General features: G+C 36.1%; 1 protein-coding gene across 1 annotated transcript; it reads left to right on the top strand.

The window, feature by feature from the left end:
• Positions 1-473: 473 nt before the first annotated feature.
• On the top strand, positions 474-15,110 carry LOC105444906. Its single transcript, XM_011679745.2, has 5 exons — positions 474-647; positions 2,618-2,787; positions 5,262-5,551; positions 5,988-7,705; positions 14,910-15,110. The coding sequence occupies exons 2-5, from the start codon at positions 2,675-2,677 to the stop codon at positions 15,102-15,104; spliced, it is 2,316 nt and encodes a 771-aa protein (XP_011678047.1). The 5' UTR covers positions 474-647; positions 2,618-2,674; the 3' UTR covers positions 15,105-15,110.
• The last annotated feature ends 6,372 nt before the right edge of the window (positions 15,111-21,482 follow it).

Genomic DNA, 21,482 nt, shown 5'->3' on the forward strand with positions numbered 1-21,482 from the left:
ATCACCCCCGGAAAATTCCCCTCCGAAAAAAAATTAACCTAGCATTATCAGGGCCGTGCACTGTTGGGGATGGGGTGAATTTTCCGAGGGGGAGGGGGGGAGGTTGAATTGTCCTAGGGGGTAATTTTCAGGGGTGGGGGTAATTGTCCTCCATGGGTGGGGGGCGGTAATGTTCAACGGGGGTTAATTGTCCACGGTCTTCTGAAAATTAATGATATCGTAAAGACTCTTTAAAAGAAATTGAAGAAAGATTTGAGAGAATAAACATGCTTATTTGTTTTTCAGAATATAACATCATAGTCATGCGATTCACTTTTAAGCTTACACAACAATAGAGATATGAAGATTGTCTACACTGTGTACCCCGCGCGAACATAGAACTTATTTTGCTGAATGTAAGAAAAAAGACAAAATACGCGCAGCCGGGGATTCCCCCTTTCATTAGCTCCCCCCCGCGACCCACCCAGTCGCCATCTTTCTGCTGCCAGAAATTTGCACGTACGCGTATCCTGCCGCGTCCGAGTTCGATTCAGTGATTGATCTTACTAAATTTTAAGATCCGATCTTTCTTCAGTTGCAGCAGATTTATATTGGAGTCTGTCGACGACGACATGCTGTCTTTGCAAACCTGATCAAACTTAAACAAGGTTAGTCTATTTCAAATATAACCTTGTTCCTGGCTTGTTACAAATGAAATGTTTGTTGTATCAATGATGGGGCTTGGATGTCCGCACACACACCAGCAACGCATACCGGTACTATAGTGCCAGGGCCAAGGGTCAATGCTAATGCGTATTGATGGCAATGATCTCATTTTCTTGATTTTCTACCCCCTTTATTAACTTATGAACCTTATTACCGGATGAAGGGGTGACCAAAGTTCGCAGAGATTTTAGAACATATTAGAAAATGTGATATTCGATCCATGATTTTTCATATTGTACACAAATTCATTTATTTTAGTTAGATCTAATACCAAATGGACGGCAAATTATTTTACTGCAAATTTGTTGAACTAGAAAATTTATTTTCAAAAGGTTTCGGAGATATCGCAATCTTAAAGTGACTTGGTAAAATTGTTGAAGGTTGATGAAAAAATTGCTTAATTTTTGTATAAAATGTTACTTACTATATTCCTTCTAGACTGTACTAACCCTCTGACATGCAAAAAATCCTAAAAAAAATTCTCAAACCACGAAGATACCTATGGTTTTCTTTGAAGGCGTCGATGTACGACACCCTCTAACAGTGATTAACAGTAAATTCTCCCAACCATTTTTGAATTTTCCCAACCATTTTTCCATGACAAAAAGGCATAAAACAGGCTATAAAATAATCTGTCAACACTTAAATGTCTGGAATGGAATGTAGAGCCATTTTATTGTTTTGTGAGATTTCTATTCACCTAAAATGTAATTAAATTGTAATAATATAGTTGGGAGAATTAAGGAATTGATCAGATCAGTTTTTCCCAATTTGTACCATGAATAATGGTCCGTTTTCAGTTTTCACTCAAATTTTCAGATTATCTTTAATTGTACATCTAGCATTGAAGTCACTACCTTAGCACCACTATCTCTTATCTGAACAATGTTACCAAGTCCCTTTAAAATTTGGTGTCCGATCGTGCGTGCACGCTGCATCTAAAAGAGTCATAAAAACAATTTGACCTAACTTCATGCACAGGGTTTACAGCCGATTTATACAAAAATACGATCCATAAAAAATAAGGTGATTTCATAATTTGCTTATTAGTTAGGCCTACTTATACAATTTTGAGGACTGCTCTCAAAATGAATATTTCCAGACCCTTATCGGTAAGTAAGTAAGTGATTTTTTCGGAATGGCGCAAATGAGCACATAATTTGCCAATCTTTTGTCAATATTTTCATAATTTCACACCTGATTCCAGAGAAAACTCTGTGGGTAATTTTACATTCCTCTTTCCATTGGTGATATCAGATTTTCGAAATCTTGCCAATTTTTGGAGATAGCGAACCTAGGTCACGCGCAAACTTTGGTCACACAGTCGAACTGGAATAATTGCAGAGATCTGGGGCACATTTTTTTGCAATGTAAAGAGGTAGTACCGGTAATACAATTTTGACTTTCAATGATTTTTTTACTCCTCTGGGTTGGGCATCTTTCCAAATTCCAACCATTTGAAATTATAATGCAAGAGGTCTTCGATGGGAAAAAGGGTGATTCTTCGTCCTAACCTCACGATTTATTAATGTTGTATCGTCGATTTAACATGGCGAAGAGACAGTACGCATGCGCGGTATTGGCGCATGATATAGACCACCATTCGCTCGAAATTGCTGAATATGCAAGAGGTGGAGGAGGGTTTTGTCTCTTTGATACATGCATATTCAGCAATTTCCATACATATGTGTCATGGTTATTCCATAATAATAATCCGTACTTGTATAGCGCATAACTTATTACAATATACAGGGCTGTCAAACCCAAACGTAATTTAAACTGTTACTGCGCATGAAGGAAGATGTCGTCATCCATTGACAGTAACAGTTTAAAATACGGCTGCAAATTTCAAGAATCTGTATTCAATCTGTTTTATGTATATAACGTAGATATTTCTGAATATTGTTTTCAGGTATTGTTGCCTATATGGCATCCCCATGCACTTTCTAGAGAACTAAACTGCTGTTGAATGAGAAGGACATCTTACACCATGGATGGATTCTGCCTCCTCTATCTGCTCCTGATCCTCTTGATGAGATCTGGTGACGTTGAAACTAATCCAGGTCCTGACACTGCAGAAAGGTACGCATATACTGGCTGACCTTGATTCATTGGGTCATCGCGTCCGGTCGGGTCATTGCGTTAGACGACCCTTCATGAAACAAAAGTTCATGTAAAGATGCAAGTTCAGGATGAAATCTTTCGTAGATTTGCAGTAGGGTTTTCACATAGTGTCTGGCAAATTAGACCAGACCAATTATAAATGAGAGGGGTTTATTTCACATTAGCCACCGACATTTTGTGAATAAAAGGGGCATGTTTTTTCAAAAGGTTGGCTAACTCCACAACCAACCCAAAGCGATGACCTGATGATTCAGAGTACAGGTAAGCCAATTACATTGACTAGGCTTGATATAGAAAATAAATATGATGAATTTGATGATGATAATAATGATAATAATCATCACCACATGATTATCATCACCACATGATTATCATCAACTTATTTAGTAATAATAATAATTTAAACATTATTATTGTTATTAGGCCAAATAACCAAAATGCAGTGTTTCTCGTCCCCGCCCGCCTCCTTTTTGGCCGTCACCTCCTTTTTATGCCTCCGCCACCGAAGGTGGTGCCGGAGGCATCATGTTTTCGGGTTGTCCGTCCGTACGTCCGTCCCGTTTGACCGTTATCACAATATCTCAAGAACCATTTAAGATTTAAACTTAAGACTCGGGAATAGTATTTATCACCATAGGAAGACGATCTGATTAGATTTTGGAGTACGTAGGTCAAAGGTCACAGGTCACAGAGGTCAACTTATGAAATTCCTTGTATTGAGTTTGTTAGCGCGATATCTCAAGAACCATTTGAGATTTAAACTTCAAACTTAAGGATAGTATGTATCACCATAGGAAGACGATCTGATTAGATTTTGGAGCACGTATGTCAAAGGTCAAGGGTCACAGAGGTCAACTTATGAAATTCCATACATTGAGATTGTTATCATGATATCTCAAGAACCACTGGAGATTTAAACTTCAAACTTAGTGATAGTGTGTATCACTATAGGAAAACAATCTGATTACATTTTGGAGCACGTAGGTCAAAGGTCAAGGGTCATAGAGGTCAACTTATGAAATTCCATACATTGAGATTGTTATCATGATATCTCAAGAACCACTGGAGATGTAAAAACTTCAAACTTAAGGATAGTATGTATCACCATAGGAAGACGATCTGATTAGATTTTGGAGCACGTAGGTCAAAGGTCAAGGGTCACAGAGGTCAACTTATGAAATTCCATACATTGAGATTGTTATCATAATATCTCAAGAACCACTGGAGATTTAAACTTCAAACTTAATGATAGTGTGTATCACCATAGGAAGACAATCTGATTAGATTTTGGAGCACGTAGGTCAAAGGTCAAGGGTCACAGAGGTCAACTTATGAAATTCCATACATTGAGATCGTTATCGCGATATCTCAAGAACCACTGGAGAATTTTCACTTAAAACTTAATGATAGTATGTATCACCATATCATAATATCTCAAGAACCACTGGAGATTTAAACTTCAAACTTAATGATAGTGTGTATCACCATAGGAAGACAATCTGATAAGATTTTGGAGCACGTAGGTCAAAGGTCAAGGGTCACAGAGGTCAACTAATGAAATTCCATACATTGAGATTGTTATCATGATATCTCAAGAACCACTGGAGATTTAAACTCCAAACTTGTTTAAATTGCTCTGTGGCGGAGGCATCATTTTCGACTACGCGCAGTCAAAATTCCATCTAGTTTTTCCTACTATTCAGAAGAAAAATGGCTCCCCAAACCCCCCAAATAAAGCCACACACAACAAAGAAGCCTGGGATATATAAATTTTGTTTTAAAAGCTTCTAAAGGGATACAAATCATATGTTTTGTCTTACATTGCGTCAGTATACTCACAAAGCACAATATCTGTCAATAAATAGTCTTAGCCAACTATAATTAGCATGACAGCCATCTTGGAAAAAATAGCAAAAAATAGCAAAATAGTTTATAGTAATGCCCTGCCTCCTAATTTTTGTTTAAAGTCGGAAAAGAAACACGTTATTTTTGTTATTTGGCCTTATTATTATTATTATTAAAAGTAGTAGTAACCCTTTTCTTCTAATATTATTTTAATTACTATCACCATCATTATTATCACCATCATTATTGTATTACACTGCCAGAATCTGCTTTTTTTTTAATGATTACCCTTACCTTGCCCAGAGCCATCTATACACAGAGTTTGGCCAACCCGATTTGAGTTGGACACAATATGGTGACTACTGCTGTGTTGGGCAAGCAATGTTGTGACCCAGTGAAACCAAGGTTGCCAAACTGTTTCAAATGTTAATATCACCGTCAATGTATTTTGACATCCGCAGGCTTTTTTATTGCATGCTCGAGCACATAATAAAAATTGTTAAGTGTCTCATGATAGCTTACAGCCAATAGGATGCTCTCTAACTAGTATTCTATTGTTCCCAATTGATTTATTATTCATTTTACAGTACTGTCAGTGATATGGAGTTCCTGAAGCTGGCCCATGCTATCCCTCCATCTTACTACGATGCTGTAGGGATATCTCTAGGGATCCCCTTAGCTCAGCTACAGGCAATCCTGATTCAGATGTCGAATAATTATTCTAATGCATTTTTGCGGGTATTCATGAAATGGAAAGTCAAGCAGCAACCTCCACACTCAAACAGACGACAGCTTTTGGCAGACGCACTTCGAGAGATTGACTTGGGTGGCTTATCGGACAGATTACTCAATGAACCTCTAACTCCCAACAGCACAGGTAAACAGATACTAATTCTTCTACACCAGAAGACATAGAAAACTGTGCATAAAACTGAACTATAGAGATAGTGAGTGCTCTGTGTTTTATACATTTGTCACAATTTACAGTGTCAAATTTTATCAGACCCCATGCATGTTTTATAATGCACTAATAACTTTGTTAATCCTATATATTTTCTCTACACCAATATAGTTCCAGTACTTTTAGTGACAGCAGAATTCAATGTTTGCCAGCTATTTTTGTTAACAAATTATATTCTTTTGCATCATCCCATTATGATAACTGTAATGATGCATCCACCCACCAAAGGTGGTGCCGGATAAAATATGTTTTGGGGTTGTCTGTCCATCCGTCCTACATTAATTTTTGCCATTGCGATATCCGATCTTAAGAACCACTTGTAATCATGTGAATATGGATTTTGTATTTTTAGGAGGGCCATCAAGACTGCTCGAATCACAGGCCAAACCTTCTTCAGCTGAATCTCAGACCAAACCACTTTCTCCTGAACTTGTTGAGCGGTGTGCAAATGATTTCAAGTTCAAGTATAGGTCAACTCTCTGTAAGATCAGAACTGACCCTCTCAATCCTGCTTCCATTGTGCAGTTTGAAGACATGCATACTAATCTCGTCTTACAAGAAGAACATGGGACAGAGAAGCGATTGCTAGATTACAATGATATCCTTGATCTCAAAGTCAACGGAGAGTTCCCCAAGCGGATCATGGTTCAGGGAGAGGCAGGGGCTGGAAAAACTACATTTTGTGCTAAGATTGCCTGGGACTGGATTGGAGCGAGGCATTTCAGTCACTTTGTGTGGGTCTTGATTGTTCCTCTACGTGAATTTAAGCAACACACTATTGGCGAGATTGCAAAGTCTTATCTGGCCAAAAACAATCCAGCAACGGTTTCTCAGATTACCGAGTATATCCGGTCAAATCCTGACAAGGTATTTATTGCATTCGATGGGCTAGACGAAATCAGTGGCAAAATCATGAAGACAAAATCTTGGGAATCACAGCCTACTGATCAAATGCAATTTCAGCCATCGCAGCCAAGTGTCACCTCCTCAGATCAGGCATGTGGAAGCTCATCTGAGACTAGTGATATTAGACTTGTAGATATTCTTTGTTCAGATCAACTTGCCTCTTGCCCAGTCTTGGTGACCACTCGCCCATGGAGAGCAGTAGAGATTAGATCAGATGGTGATCTAATGAAGCTCTACACATTCATTCATGTTGAGGGTTTCAACAGAGAGAATTTGTCAGTGTACATTCACAAATACTTTCCAAAGAATGATGATAAGGCAAATCAGCTTATCCAGTTCACCAATGAGAATGATGTCATATCTGAAAACATGGCCCACTATCCTATATATGTAGCCATGTTGTGTCTTTTGTGGAAAGAACTTGACGAGCAAAAACTAAAGGAAATGAAGTCACTGAAATCTTTTTCTCAGATATTCAAAGTGATGATTGCCTTTCTAAAAGAACATTATGCTCAGAAAATGGTGAAGAAAGTAGGCAGCCCCTCATTACTTTCTTATTTGAAAAAAATTGATGAGCTCCTTGGACCAATTACCAAACAGGCCCTCAATGGTCTGCTAGCAAATACCTTGACTTTCGATGAAGATGATTTCCAAATATGCCCAGAATCCAAGGACACTGCCTGTCGGGTTGGGATTTTGTCTCAGGAGGACAGAATTACCAGTATCATGGACATACATGAGAGGAATTCTCATGTGCAATTGCCAGTCTTCTTCCCTCACAAACTGTTTCAGGAGTACATGGCTGGAGTCCATCTCGCTTCCCTGTATGAATCAGATCGTAATGAATTCAATAGGCTGATTGAGCAAGTAGTGCTGCCAAGGCAGGAGGAGTTAAGGTATCTACTGTACTTCACTGTGTCACAAAACAAAAGTGTTGCAACCCATGTACTGAACTCTATGCTTCAGATACTAAAGAATTTGACATTTGACATAGATGTAGGAAGAGAGTTTCCTTTCATTGTTGATGTAGCCTTTGAGAGTCAGGACACAGATGTAGCAGCCTTGGTGAAGGACAGGGTTTCATCAAAGGCAATTACACTGAAAATATCTGGTAACACGACAGCACACACTATAGCTGGTTATGCTTTCATTGGACTACATGTGGTAAGTTTAATCACAGTTTGATAAACAAAATTAGTTCATCCATTTTTGTACAAGTTCTTACTTTTATATCTTTCGCAGTTTTCTTATTACAGTACAACAGTTTAACTATGGAAGGATGCATCTCGACTAGTTTGGCCACCCAGAATATACTTGCAAATTTTCAAGATAAAGATAAATTGAAAAGGAGCAAAAATCACTCTGGAAGTTGACATCATGCATAGCCGATACATGTTACAGTTGGGCAGAAACCCTTTATAATCCTAAATGTGACCTGCTTTCAATTTCGATTTACTCAAAATTTTCTAAGTGAACATTTACTGTGTATGGTATCAATTGAAGAAGCACTTCATTGCGGTCATGTTGACCTTATTGTCATCCATGCTAATGTACTACAAGCATGTCACCCATTGTAATATGCAAATTTAGCAATTTTTTACAATAACCTTGTGATGATCGACGTCATGAAATTTTACCGAACTTGGCAGGCAGTTGTCAAGTAGGTTGTTACACATGTCTGCCAAGTTTCATAGACCTAGGTATAAAGTTTGCAAATTGAGCACATGTTAAAGCTATTTAAGAATTTTCCTAAAAACTATCGTTTTTCTAGAGCAATTATTTGCAAAGTCGGTCAGTGGTAGGGTAATTTTTTATTAATTTTTTTTTTTTTTTTTGGGGGGGGGGGGGCTGAAAAGGGTACCGTAGTTATATGCAATTCATTTCGAAAATACTACAAATATAAATTACCAGTTATTAGGACATTTCGATACTTCGTATAAATTACATTTAATTAAACATGAATAAGGGAATTAACTATGAACTTAAATAATTTCAATAAAATACAATTATGTAAAAATTTAGATTAATTAAATTATTAAAGTCTACTTATTACCAATGCCTTTACATTGGAAATACAGACGTACCAGTATTGAAGTGTTGTTGCCATTCAACTGGTTGGAACTTTTACCAAATGGTTCTACTGGCTCAGCTAGAACAGTTGAATTCTAACTGGCCAGGATTAACTGGATCATTAAGCCCATTTCAATTTCCAGGGTTACCAGTTGGCATTAACTGGTTAATCAACTAGACCAGTTGCAACTAGCTTTCTCTTCTGGGATGTTCGCACCCCCCCCCCCCACCCCCACCCCCTCTAATCCTGAACTGCTTCCTGGCGCGCCTGGATGTAATTATGGAAGATCAAAAACACGATGTTCAGAAACGGGATTAGAACGTCATTATTTTGGTTCATTTATTGTGTAACATTTGCGTAATTATTGGGTTGAACGCGGGTAACAGTAACATATTTCCTCTTTGACGTAAATTTCACGTGAATGAAGAACATTAGGTTTACGAACCATGGTCTCCAAGGTAGGGATAATCATATTATTATGGTGATATGGCAGTGACAATTGCATGATTTAGTGTACTTTGTTTTAAGTGACCTAGTGCAATAAACGTATTAACACATTTACCTAAATGTCTGGTGTTTGAAGAACGTAAATCTCCTCAAGTCGATACCTTGATATTGACGTGATTTTCACGTGATTTTGTTTATTGGGAAGGAATAGTTTTACCAGGTTTTAAGGTTCGTTTTTGTGCTCCTTTCGTATTAGTTCAAGTTTAGGTCAATTTTTGTGATATTAACATCATGCCTGTCGTCAGAAAGGGAAAGAAAAAATTAAAAATGAAGAAATTTGTCGACAATCCTTTTCAATCGCTTGCCGAAGCTTCTGGGCATGTTGATATCAGCGATTGCGAAGACTCCGAAGAAAGCTCTGCTGCTCAGTCAACCCCATCAAAGCTTTCAAATTCAAATTCACCCGGTTGCATGAAGCGTGAAATAATGAATCAGGTGATACATGCTTTGCGATCCCCTCTGGTTGTCAAGGAGATCGTTTACACCATTTACAACACAGTCTGCGAGAAGATTGCAAGTGAACTTCACGAATCCTTCCAACTAGAGATGAAAAAGAGCGAGGATAAAATATCTAGTTTGGTGGGTTCTTCAGATTCTCTAAAAAAAGGATCGCGGGTTTGGAGTCTCTGCTGGACGAACAAGAGCAGTACTCACGAAGGCAATGTTTGCAGATCTACGGTGTCACAGAGATAGTAAACAAGAATACCGATAACCTTGTTCTAGAAGTAGCCAGGAAGAGAAAAGTCACATTAGACCCGCGTGATATTGATAGAAGTCATTGAATTCCTAGTAAACATATCGCTACTCCGGAGTCGGCTTCATCGTTCAGTTTGACTCCTACAGCTAAACCTCGTCCGAAACCACTTATCATCAAGTTCTCAAGACACAAAGCACGTCAGTTAATGTATGCCGCAAAGTCAAGATTGAAAAATACCGGTATCGTCATCAGGGAAGACCTAACATCCATTCGGAAGGATCTTTTCTACAGGGCCATGAAACATCCGAACACTAAATTTACGTGGTCCAATGATGGCAAGATCTTCTCCCTTACCAAAAATAGTCCGAAAGTACTTATTAGGAACACCTCTGACATTGATCGTCTTGGTTAGTTTTTGATTTACTTAGTATAAATCCTTTTCATAAGCTCCATACTGTTATGAACATGCAAAATACGTCTCATAACTTAAACTTACACCTTTGACAATCCGGATTCTGTAAATATCATCAATCGTTGGTATAACGGAAACCTGGATGTATATATACCCAACATTTTTTCACTCTCTGGTTATACATTTATTCAGTCAGTTCGTTTGTCCGGGAGAGGAGAGGAGTATTTTAGACAACATTAATTTCAATATCGTAGGAGTAGAATCACGTTTTATTGAAAGTAAAAGCTGTAAGAATATGATTATAGGAGTTGTTTATCGCAAATCCTCAAGCAGTGCTACCGATTTCATAAACGGATTTGAAAATATAGTGCACTCGATTTTCTATGAACCATAAAACATGTTATATTATGGGTGATTTTAATCTGAACTTACTGGATTTTACCAAGGTCTCAAGTGTCAGCAACTTTTTGAACATGTTTTTTTCTTTTGGATTTTATCCTTTGATCAATAAACCCACTCGTTTGTCTATAGATTCAGCTACTCTACTTGACAATATATTTACAAATTCAACCTATGATGGTATTGTTTCGAGTATTTGTGTTTCTGACATTAATGATCATTTTCCTATAATTAGTATTTCATCTATAATTGGTTCACGCAGTATTCAAGTGAAGTCGATGCAAAGTGTTTTGTACGTAATATTACCCCAACTTCAGTTGCCTCTTTAACCAATGATTTTAAAATTATTGATTGGAACATGGTACTTCAATCAAGTGATGTGAATACGGCATATGATATATTTCTTGATAGTTTTATAACATTATGTGATAAGCATATATCTTATCAAAAGAAGAACAGCTACCGTAGAAATGAGATTAAAAAAACCCTGGATAACTCTTGCTATTTTGAAGTTTATTAAGAAAACTAACATGGTAAATATAGATTAGACCCTTCTTTTGAAAATAAATCCAAATATAGGCAATATTGTAATAAAATAAATACCTTAAAACGATGTGCTAAAAGAAAATATTATTTCGATAAATTCATGGCTGTGAAGTCTAATTTACGTAAAACATGGAACGTTATGAATACTTTTTTGGGTAAAAAGAATCGTACAACGCGTCACACGCTGCAATACAAAGGAAAAACTGTAAATGAACCAAAAGAAATTGCAAATATTTTCAATAATCATTTTGTCAACATTAGAAAAAAACCTTATTAAGTCCATTTTTTACTCTAATCGTTCATTCTCTGACTATTTACAAGGTAACTTTGTCCACAGTTTATTTTTCAAACGAGTAACTGTCACTAAAATTTTAAACATTGTTAAAAATTGCCTAGATTGAACATTTCAGGGTATGATAACATAAGTACACGTCTTTTAAAGTCTGTAATCAATTTTTTACTCTTACCTTTAACACATATTGTCGCTTAAGAATGGTGATTTTCCTTCAAACATGACAATCGCCAAAGTAATTCCCTTGTTCAGGAAGGGAGATACAGATAATGTTGATAATTACTGTCCTATATCCATTCTGCCTTCTTTTTCTATAATACTTGAAAGATTAGTTTTTAATAGACTATCAAGTTTTTTGGTTCGTTTCAACATTCTGTCTAATGAGCAATATGACTTTTGAAAAAATTCTTCCACAAGTCTTGCCATTCTTGATTTATATGTTAAAATAGCCCATTATGTTGATGTAAATAATCATCCAATATGTGTTTTTATGGATCTTTTGAAAGCCTTCGATTCTATACCCCATGATATATTATTAGTTAAACTACATTTAAACGGCGTAAGAGGTTTACCTCACAAATGGTTTCAAAGTTATCTTGCCGAAAGGAAGCAATTTACATCTGTAAATTCTCATTGTTCTTTTTTAAATCTAATATCATATGGCGTCCCTCAGGGCTCTATTTTGGGGGCTCTGTTATTTTTGATTTACATCAATGATATTGTAAACTGTAAATTCACACTTTTTGCAGACGATACGACTATTCTTGCCTCAGAATTTTTTGGGGATCTATTAACCCTTAAACTGAACATTAATTTGGAGTATGTATACAAATGGCTGGTTTGCAATAAGCTGTCTTTGAATATTTCTCAGACTACATTTGTTATTTTCAAAAATGCTAGGAACCTAAATCCTGTATATGACAATATCTATTTCTATCAACAATAGATTAATTGAACAGTGCAGAGTTTTTAAAGTAGATATTCATTGATTTTAAAAACTAACTTTATTTTCATTATTACAAAGTTGAAACTTTGATTCATTATTACAAAGTTGAAACTTTGATTCGTCAAGGTTATCAAAATTCAATGCTTGGAAATATTCGAAGTAATGATTATTATTAATTACAAATCGCTTAAATACAGCCCCGGCATAGCACCTGAAGAGCTCTCCGAAAGATGTGTGAGATCACAGTATGGACATGATTTGCACAAGCAGACGATGTCCCATGACATCTCACACATTTTCAGTGCCTGTGTTTTCATCTTCTCTTCAGTTCTTTCTCTTACTTCTCTACTGTCAGGCTAAAAGTATAATCTATTGCCTCACTCTAAACCTGCGCATGTTTTAATTTTGATGACAAATGCAGCGATACAAAAATAAAGGAATCTGTCGCTTGTAAACAAAATAAGACGCCATTGTATATTCAGCTGCACACACCGCGGTATGTTCGGCGTTTCAAGAGGGAACAAATGCCGTCCTTAATATCATTCCGGGGGTTTTTCAATTTGAAAGTCTGGTTTCTTTGATTGTTAATTAACCCTATCCTGTGTATTTACAAGCAAAACATTTTAGTTATCAGAATCGGGTCATATCCCCTTTTGAATGGTTTGACATGCCATTACATTTATATACACTAAAATCATTATAATTTGACAAATAATAGCTTTGCAATTATGTTCATTCTTTATGGGATGTCGTCTGCTTGGGCAGTATGGTCCATATTTATTGGTCCATAGTTATTTTTCTGGCGAATCTCTCGTATATCCCAGCTGCTATGGAGGTGGTTGTATTTGTATTTTTATAAATCACCCGATATGTAGTTGACCTAAAACTTGTACGATGGCCATCTGTTAGCTTACCAGTTTCTAGTGATACATTAGTTGACATATTTGTGATTTTCTTTGAATTTCACCTATAATTACCTTGGAGTACTCTTCAATGAAAACCTATTTTGCACTTCTTATATTAATTATATTACAAATTTCTCAGAGCGTCGGTATTATCAGTCACTTAAGATTTGTTATTCCACTCCATATCTTATTCATGTTATATAATGCATTTATTTTGCCATATATTATGTATTGCAATTCTGTTTGGGCGACGAAACATCCCTCTAAGTTACTCAAATTACATAGACTTCCAAAAAGGGCATTATGACTCTGCTCTAATTCCCCTTTCTTAGCTCCCTCACAACCTTTATTTTGAAGATTCAATACTTTACATATTTATGATATTGATAAATTGCAAATTGCGTCATTGATGCAACAATTTTTCTCAAACTCACTACCTCCAAACCTTATGCACCTACATGTATTTAGTCTCAACAATGCGGTCCATACCCACTACACAACAAATGCTGATAAATTCCATTATTGGAATGCTGTGTCCAATATATTGACCGATTCTCTCCGTTATGTTGGTCCAAAAATGTGGAATTCCCTACCTCCATTTTTACAGTCTGTCGGATTTAATAATTCATTCAGAAGACTTTACAAGAAACATCTTCTCTCTCTTTATAACGCATAATTTATTTTTAAGACCACACCTCTAATACTAATACTCCCCTTTTTCCCCCTTTTTTAAAAGTATATGTTATTATTACTTCCGGGCCTGGTGCATTCAATTGTCAAGCCTTACTGGCTTTTACGGATGCACCATTTTCCATTTGTACTATGGTTTAAACCTTCATGTTTTCTTTATATTTTGAATGCTGTTATGTCAATATATATGTAATTTTGATATTGTTACATGTTATGAAATTCCATATTTATCTTTGTATATATTGTCATGATGATGGAAATAAATTTCAATTTAATTCACCAGGGCACAAAAGAATCTATTTGATATTCTTGGCCCTAGCTGTGTATAATTTGGGTTATTGATATTGTAACTCTTAACATACATGTACATGTACATGATTACTGTAATTCATTTCATCCTATCTTCTGCCTCACTTTCCCTTGGTAAGACGGAATACATGTATGTGCTCATGTAGGGGGTATTAACATTTTACTTCTTTTCTCCTTTGCGAGACTAGATTTTTGCTCCGTATCCACACTTTTAATTTTAGTGATCGTATTCCTATACATTTATTAATGATTAGGTATGAGGCACCAGATGGTGTGAACAATAAATAATCTCCTTTGAAACCTGTTCTTATACTTATACTCTCCTTTTATATTTCGTTTAAGGATTCTCTGTTTAGTATGGGGTAAACTAAGATGAGATATTCCTGCTGTCGCAAAAATAGGAATTGTTATGAAATGTAATGGCAATAGTTCTTCAGCCTGTACCCTTATTAATTTCCTCTCCCCTCTTATTCTTTGTAGTTCTAGCAGCACATCTAGGGCAACTGCTCATGTAGGTTGCACACGTATGCCTAACATCCAAATAAACATCTATATTCTGCATTCCATCAGTAATCACTTTGTCATTCTACCCAGGTTACACTCTGTATTGGGAGAGATTGTGGACCTTCTATGTCACTTGATGCGGCAGAGATAATATGCTCCATGCCATCCTTGAAGGAATTGGATTGTCGGGAAAGTACAGTCCATCATTGTTTTTTTGAAATACTTGCAAGGAAAGGAAAAGAATCAAAGGTGAGCGGTTCATCCACAATTGTGATGTACGTGTGAGTGTTTCATTTCATTCCATTACCATCTCTTCCCTTTTCTAATGTACAGTTTACTTTTTTTAAATTCCTTTGAATGTTTCATATATGCTGGTTCTTTTGACAGAAGAATATAGCATTGGTCTTTTCACTATTAAAGGCAGCAGCAGTGTTAACAAAAGCCTTTAAGCGTGAATACTATAAGCATGGAAACCGTGGAAGATCACTACGTACTTATAGGGGAATTCTACACTGATATTAAGTTGGTTTTAATAAAAGCAGAAAGATAAGAGAAATAAATTAGTGAAAGTTTGAGCAATATCCAATTAAAGATACGAAAGTTATGAATTTTTGATGTTGTCATCTGTGGAACACATATTTGCAACACTGATGTATCTTGTGAGCTCTCAAATTCTGTACAAAAAATTTCATAACTTTTCATTTTCTTAGTTAATAATGACAGAATAGATTTGTTTCATACAGAGGTTGCATAACAAATTATTTGAAATAATTATATTTAGGGTGAATATATGATTGAAAATTTTCTTTAAAGTACTTTATGTCCCATTTGCAGCCAACATCAAATTCTGTAGAACTTTGCAGGAATTTTGAATATGTCACGTATCTGTGAAATGTATACGTTAGCAGTGTCCTAGTATTCAAATTATGCAAGGAAAGTCGTTTACTTTCTAGACTTCACTGTCAGACACTATTGAGTGACTGATGTAATAACATACATAAAATGAGCTGTAAAGGGTACATTAGCATGTGTTTAATATAACCCACTTCATGTAATGGCCAAAATTAAACTGATTGAATCTTTGCGCAGCACAAAACCTATGACCATTTGGTACAAGGGTCTGAAAATCAGGCCATTACTAAAATGATTGTAATCACTAAAGTCGATTCGGCAACTCCTAGTAACAGTCATTTTTTTTCCCACAAAAAGACATTTTCAAGCCCTTTCGTTTGGCGGGAAGTTCTAAATTAGTATTATCTTTGAAATCCCGGTGGAATTTAACCTTTTCATTTTTTGAGGCTTGCTAATGGGACATATAGTACCTTTAAGGGAAAGTATAATTTGTTAATGAATTATAATGTGTTTTATTACAGGCTCAAAGGGAGGGGACCTTGCAAGATACTTCACAGAGTTGCCCATTTTTCTTTTATTGATCGCACCTTCAAAAATTAATAATTGTCTTATTTTAAATTATTAAAAAAAAACTTTAACTGACCTGTTTCTCTTATTTGTTTGCTTTTATTAAACCAAGTTAATATCAGGGTGGACTTCTCCTTAAATATGATAGATTTATGTCGTTAGAGTTATTTCATTTGAGGGAGTTTTGAAGAAAACAAATTTAAGAAATGATTAGTATTGATTATGTCTAGAAGTGGAGCTTTATGAATGAAAAAAATAGAAAGCACATGTAGTAAAACATTGGGTTGATAACAAGAATATACTCATTTTTTATTGTCTCGCCTGCGTAGCAAACAGCGAGACATAGGCGCCGCTTTTCCGGTGACGGCGACGGCGGCGGCAGTGGCGGCGTGAACAATTTTAGTATAATTTTGGAAGTATAAGTTCTTATTCAATGAAACTTGGACCAAATGGTTATCAAATATCCCCAATCATGTGAGTAGAATTTCAGGTCACAAAATCAAGGTCAAAGGTCATTTCAGGTCAACAGACTTGGACTATGTTGTGGCATCATCATCGAAAACTCAACCTCAGGTTAAGTTTTTGAATTTTTAATATAAGTTTGAAAGCATAAGTTCTTATTCAATTAAACTTAGTCTAAAGGGTTATCAAGTACCCCCAATCATGTGAGTAGATTTTCAGGTCACTAAGTTAAGGTCAAAGGTCATTTCAGGTCAACAAACTTAGTCTATGTTGTGGCATCAACATCAAAACTTAACAAAAGGTTTCGATTTTGAATTTTTATCATAATTTTGAAAATATACATTCCTATTCCATGAAACTTGAACATAGGGGTTATCAAGTATCATCAATCATGTGATTAATCTTTAAGGTGACAAAGTCAAGGTCAAATGTAATTTAAGGTCTACAAACTCAGACTTTGTTTGTTTTCATCGTGATATGTCTCCATCCACATCCCATACTGAATTTAGGGCTGAGGCATATAGGAGATGCAGTTGCATTGTCTTGACTTCGTTGAATGGGTGTGTGCGTGGTGCTATGGCAGGTAATGTGAATGAGGATGAATGAATAGAGACAGAACAATAGAAGCCAAGAGCTAGCAGACATCAGAGAATGAATATAGGTCAGAAGTGCACTGAGGCATAACAGTGTGGAAAGCTAAATGTACAATGTAAAATAAACAAGTAACTGGCCTTTTGGATCACTGAGTAAAATAAAACCTTACAATATTCCCAAACAATACAGGTTCAGACTCTCAAGCTTGATAATCTCCAGTGTCTCACACCAGCCTCATCACATCACCTCGCAGAAGCACTGTGCTCTATGCCAAACCTGATCGACCTGACACTTGGAGAGTTTCTGTATGAGGAGTTCTACTCTACATTGAAAGCAAAGGCATCATCCATACAGGTATGTGTGTCCTAATGTTAATGTCATGGAGGGTCATTGCCCGACAGAAACAGGAGAAATAATTGTATGGTGCACATGTTTATATGTGGTTTTTGGTCCAGACACCCCGTTTTTTTAAAGGTCATTCACTTGGTATATTGGAACAGTCATGAAACATGGAATAAAAGTAAACTACACATGTACTGATTCAGTTGAAATGTAGGTGTGTATAAGATTGACATTGTTTTTACCAATAATCAAAAATCCAACCTTTTCCAAAAATTGATTGATAGGAAAAATATTTCATATAGTTTTTTAAGAGACAATTTTAATAAAGGCTTGAATTCCGTGTTATTAATACCTTTAATACATTAATAGAAAATGCATATTCATGGTTATCATTAATTTCAGTGTAAGTAGGAGTAGGACTTATAAATGCTAACAGGTTGGAAACTCTATAAAGAATACATAGAGAACTTTTTAAAAATCACTAATTCACTGGCCTCTCCATTGAAACTATAGTTTCATAATAGGATCTTCATAATATGGTGAAAAGCATTGAAAGTTGTCTAGAGGAATAAATGGTTAGAGAAACAGCTTAACGATCAGGAGCAATACTCTAGAAGAAACTGCATTCGTCTGTTCGGAGCACCTGAGAAACAAAATGAGAACACCATTCAGAGAGTATGTGAAATAGCCCAGCAACAACTCGGTGTGGATCTGCTTCTGCAGGACATCGATAGGAGCCATCGTGTGCCATGTCGCACTGAACCTGCACCTAATGAAAAGGGAGAAATCAAACCAAGAGCAATCATCATCAAACTTACATCATATCAGCACCGGCAAAAGCTACTAATGAACAGAAGGCAATTAAAGAACACTAAAATAAGTACTCTATTCAGACCAATTGTCTGTCATCTCCTTTGAATTTGTTTTTCATCAATATTATATTATCTGTTATCCAGGTCAATGAAATTTTGTTGTTGTAATATCAATCGATACACCATAGCTATCTGTATGTATATAATAGCTACCAATATATTCTTATTGAAATGTATACATAAAAAGATAGGATGTATAAAAGATTTTGTAAAAACAGAAATCAATCAACAGAAAAAATGTTTAAAACTTATCACAATAAATTAAAACAATATTTTGTTGCAGAAACACAGAAGTAATCTTTCCAACTTTATGGAAGATTATTAATGAAGTACTTAGCAAAAATAAAAAACAAGATATTACTAGCTACTTTATGAAAGCTGATATTAGAATAACCGACAACCAAATCATCGTTGAGAAATTTAATTCTTTTTTTTTAAATATAGCTACTAAGATTTAAATCTTAATTAATATTCTTTTCTTCTTTTCTTTCAAACCATTGCCATAACTTTGAGCCCTACAAATGAAACTGAAATTATTCCGGTTGTTAAATAGCTCAAATCAAGTAAAAGTGCAGGATTTGATGGTATTCGCCAGTCAGTGATCAAAAAAGTAATACATTTTATTACTAAGCCTCTTGTACATATAATAAATCTTTTACTTTCTTCTGGTAAATTTCCCAAAGACATGAAAATTGGTAAGATTATCCCGGTATTAAAAAAAGGAGATCCTCATATATTTTCAAATTCCAGACCAATAACATTACTCCCCTGTTTTTTTTTAAGTCTTAGAAAATTTGATGTACAACAGACTTATAAGTCCTATTGATAAAAATAATTTGTTGAATAATTCTCAATATGGATTACAGTCAAATTCCTCTTGTGATTTTGCACTTATTGACCTTCATGTCCTTAATAATATGAATAATAACTTACACTCACTTGAGTAAGGCCCTAGTTTCAACTGATCCAGTTAATGAACCAGTTAATGCCAACTGGTAACCCTGGAATTTGAAATAGGCTAAATGATCCAGTTGATCCTTGCCAGTTAGAATTCAACTGGTCTAGCTGAGCCAGTAGAACCATTTGGTAAAAGTTCCAACCAGTTGAATGGCAACAACACTTCAATACTGGTACGTCTGTATTTCCAATGTAAAGGCATTGGTAATAAGTAGATTTAAATAATTTAATTAATCAAAATTTTATCATATACTTGGAATGATCCTATTGCCTTCCCAATGCTGTGCTGTACCTATTTCGAGCAGGATCCTGTCTGGCTTTTTGTTCCTCCCAGGTATGTGAACTTATCTACAGTACTTGTTTTAGCTGTTCTCCTCCAATGTTTATATTCAATAGTTGAGGCTGTTTGCTTATGGCTTGTACTTCTGATTTGGTAATGTTTATTTTTAGTCCTAAGTTTGAGCTGCTCTGGTGTAATAGGTCAACTATTGTTTGGAGGTCTCTATCATTGTCAGCTATAAGGACAATGTCGTCAGCAAATCTTAGGTTGTTGATCAGCTGTCCCTGTACTCTTACGCCAATCTTGGTGTCGTGTATTACGTATAGCATCACAGCTTCGAGTAGGATGTTAAAAAGTAGTGGGGACAGGGCACATCCTTGGCGTACCCCAACTGTGGTTTTAAACCAGTCGGTCAGTTCACCATTCACTCTGACTGCACTGCTTGATTGTTGGTAGAGTGCTTGAAGTAGGTGTATATATTTTGACAAATTGTTCAAAGAAGTTCATTGCTTTCCATAGGCCTTCCTGCCAGACTGAGTCGAATGTCTTTTCGCAATCGATGAAGCAGCATAGGAGCCCCTGATTTCCTTCAAGGCGCTTTTCCATTATTTGTCTCAGGGTGAACAATTAATCCATAGTGGAGCGTCCTGGACGGAATCCAGCTTGTGCTTCGGACAGCACTTCTTCTGTTTTCTTCATGATCCTTTGCTGGAGGATGATACGGAACACTTTCCCTACATGGCTAAGTAGGCTTATACCCCTGTAGTTTCCACAATTGAGTTTGTATTTTTACTTGTAGATTGGTGTTATTATGGCTTTTCCCCAGTCGGCCAGAAAAGTTTTTCCTGCCATATTTTGTTGCACAATTTGTGGAGTATGGTGATACCTGTTGACCCAGCAGCTTCGAGTTCCTCTCCAAATCCAGGTGCTTTCTCTTCTGCGAGTTTCCGGACAGCGTATTCTACTTCATCTCGCAGAATGTCTGGAACTGGATCGAGGCTGGCCATCTGAGGTATGTTAGTAGCTTCTCCATTTGTTTGGTTCTGGTTATTGTACAGTTCTTCAAAGCTTTCTTTCCATCTCTCTTTAACGTCTTCCATCTCAGTAAGGATTTCTCCATCTTTGCTTTTCACTGCCTGCATTCTGATATTAGATTTCTTGGTGATTTGTTTAATTGTTGTGTAGACTGCCTTGGATTTGGTAGCCTGACATGAGGTTTTCACTTTTTTGCATAGCTCTTGTATCTATTTGTCTTTGCAGCCTTTTGTTTTCCTTTGTATTTCTCTGTTAAGGAAGTTGTATCTTGGTCTTTTGGTTGGGTCTCTTTGTCTTGTTTAGCTTCCTTTCTCTCATCACTCAGTCGGAGGACTTCCTCACTTATCCAGGGTTCTTGTTGTTTGGAATTTTTTTAAAATCTTAGTACTTTCTGTGAGGTTTCATTTCAGGCTGTTTTTACTCCTTTCCATAGGTTTTCCACATCTGTGTCATCTCCCCCCAGCAGAGGGCCAAATTTTCCAACTATTTCAATTTCATAATCTGTTCTGGTTTTGGGGTCTTTGAGTCTAAAGACATCATCCTGCTACAGGTACTGTGGTCTAGGTTTTGCTTTGAGTTTAAGAAGTAGGTTGGTTATAATTAACTGATGGTCTGATCCTACATCAGCACTTGGAAAGCTTCTTGCATTACTACAGTAATTGAGTTTTTCAAATTTTTGTTGATCATAATAAAATCAATTTA

This window comes from Strongylocentrotus purpuratus, unplaced genomic scaffold (genome assembly GCF_000002235.5).
Source record: "Strongylocentrotus purpuratus isolate Spur 01 unplaced genomic scaffold, Spur_5.0 spur5_scaffold_15, whole genome shotgun sequence".
In the NCBI taxonomy this organism is placed as follows: Eukaryota; Metazoa; Echinodermata; class Echinoidea; order Camarodonta; family Strongylocentrotidae; genus Strongylocentrotus; species Strongylocentrotus purpuratus.

Bases quoted from the DNA above. Each gene is read 5' to 3' on its own strand.
- LOC105444906 (XM_011679745.2), top strand. From the start codon at position 2,675: ATGAGAAGGACATCTTACACCATGGATGGATTCTGCCTCCTCTATCTG. The intron at 2,788-5,261 runs GTACGCATATAC...TTCATTTTACAG, and splicing joins GGTCCTGACACTGCAGAAAG to TACTGTCAGTGATATGGAGT. The intron at 7,706-14,909 runs GTAAGTTTAATC...CATTCTACCCAG, and splicing joins CTTTCATTGGACTACATGTG to GTTACACTCTGTATTGGGAG.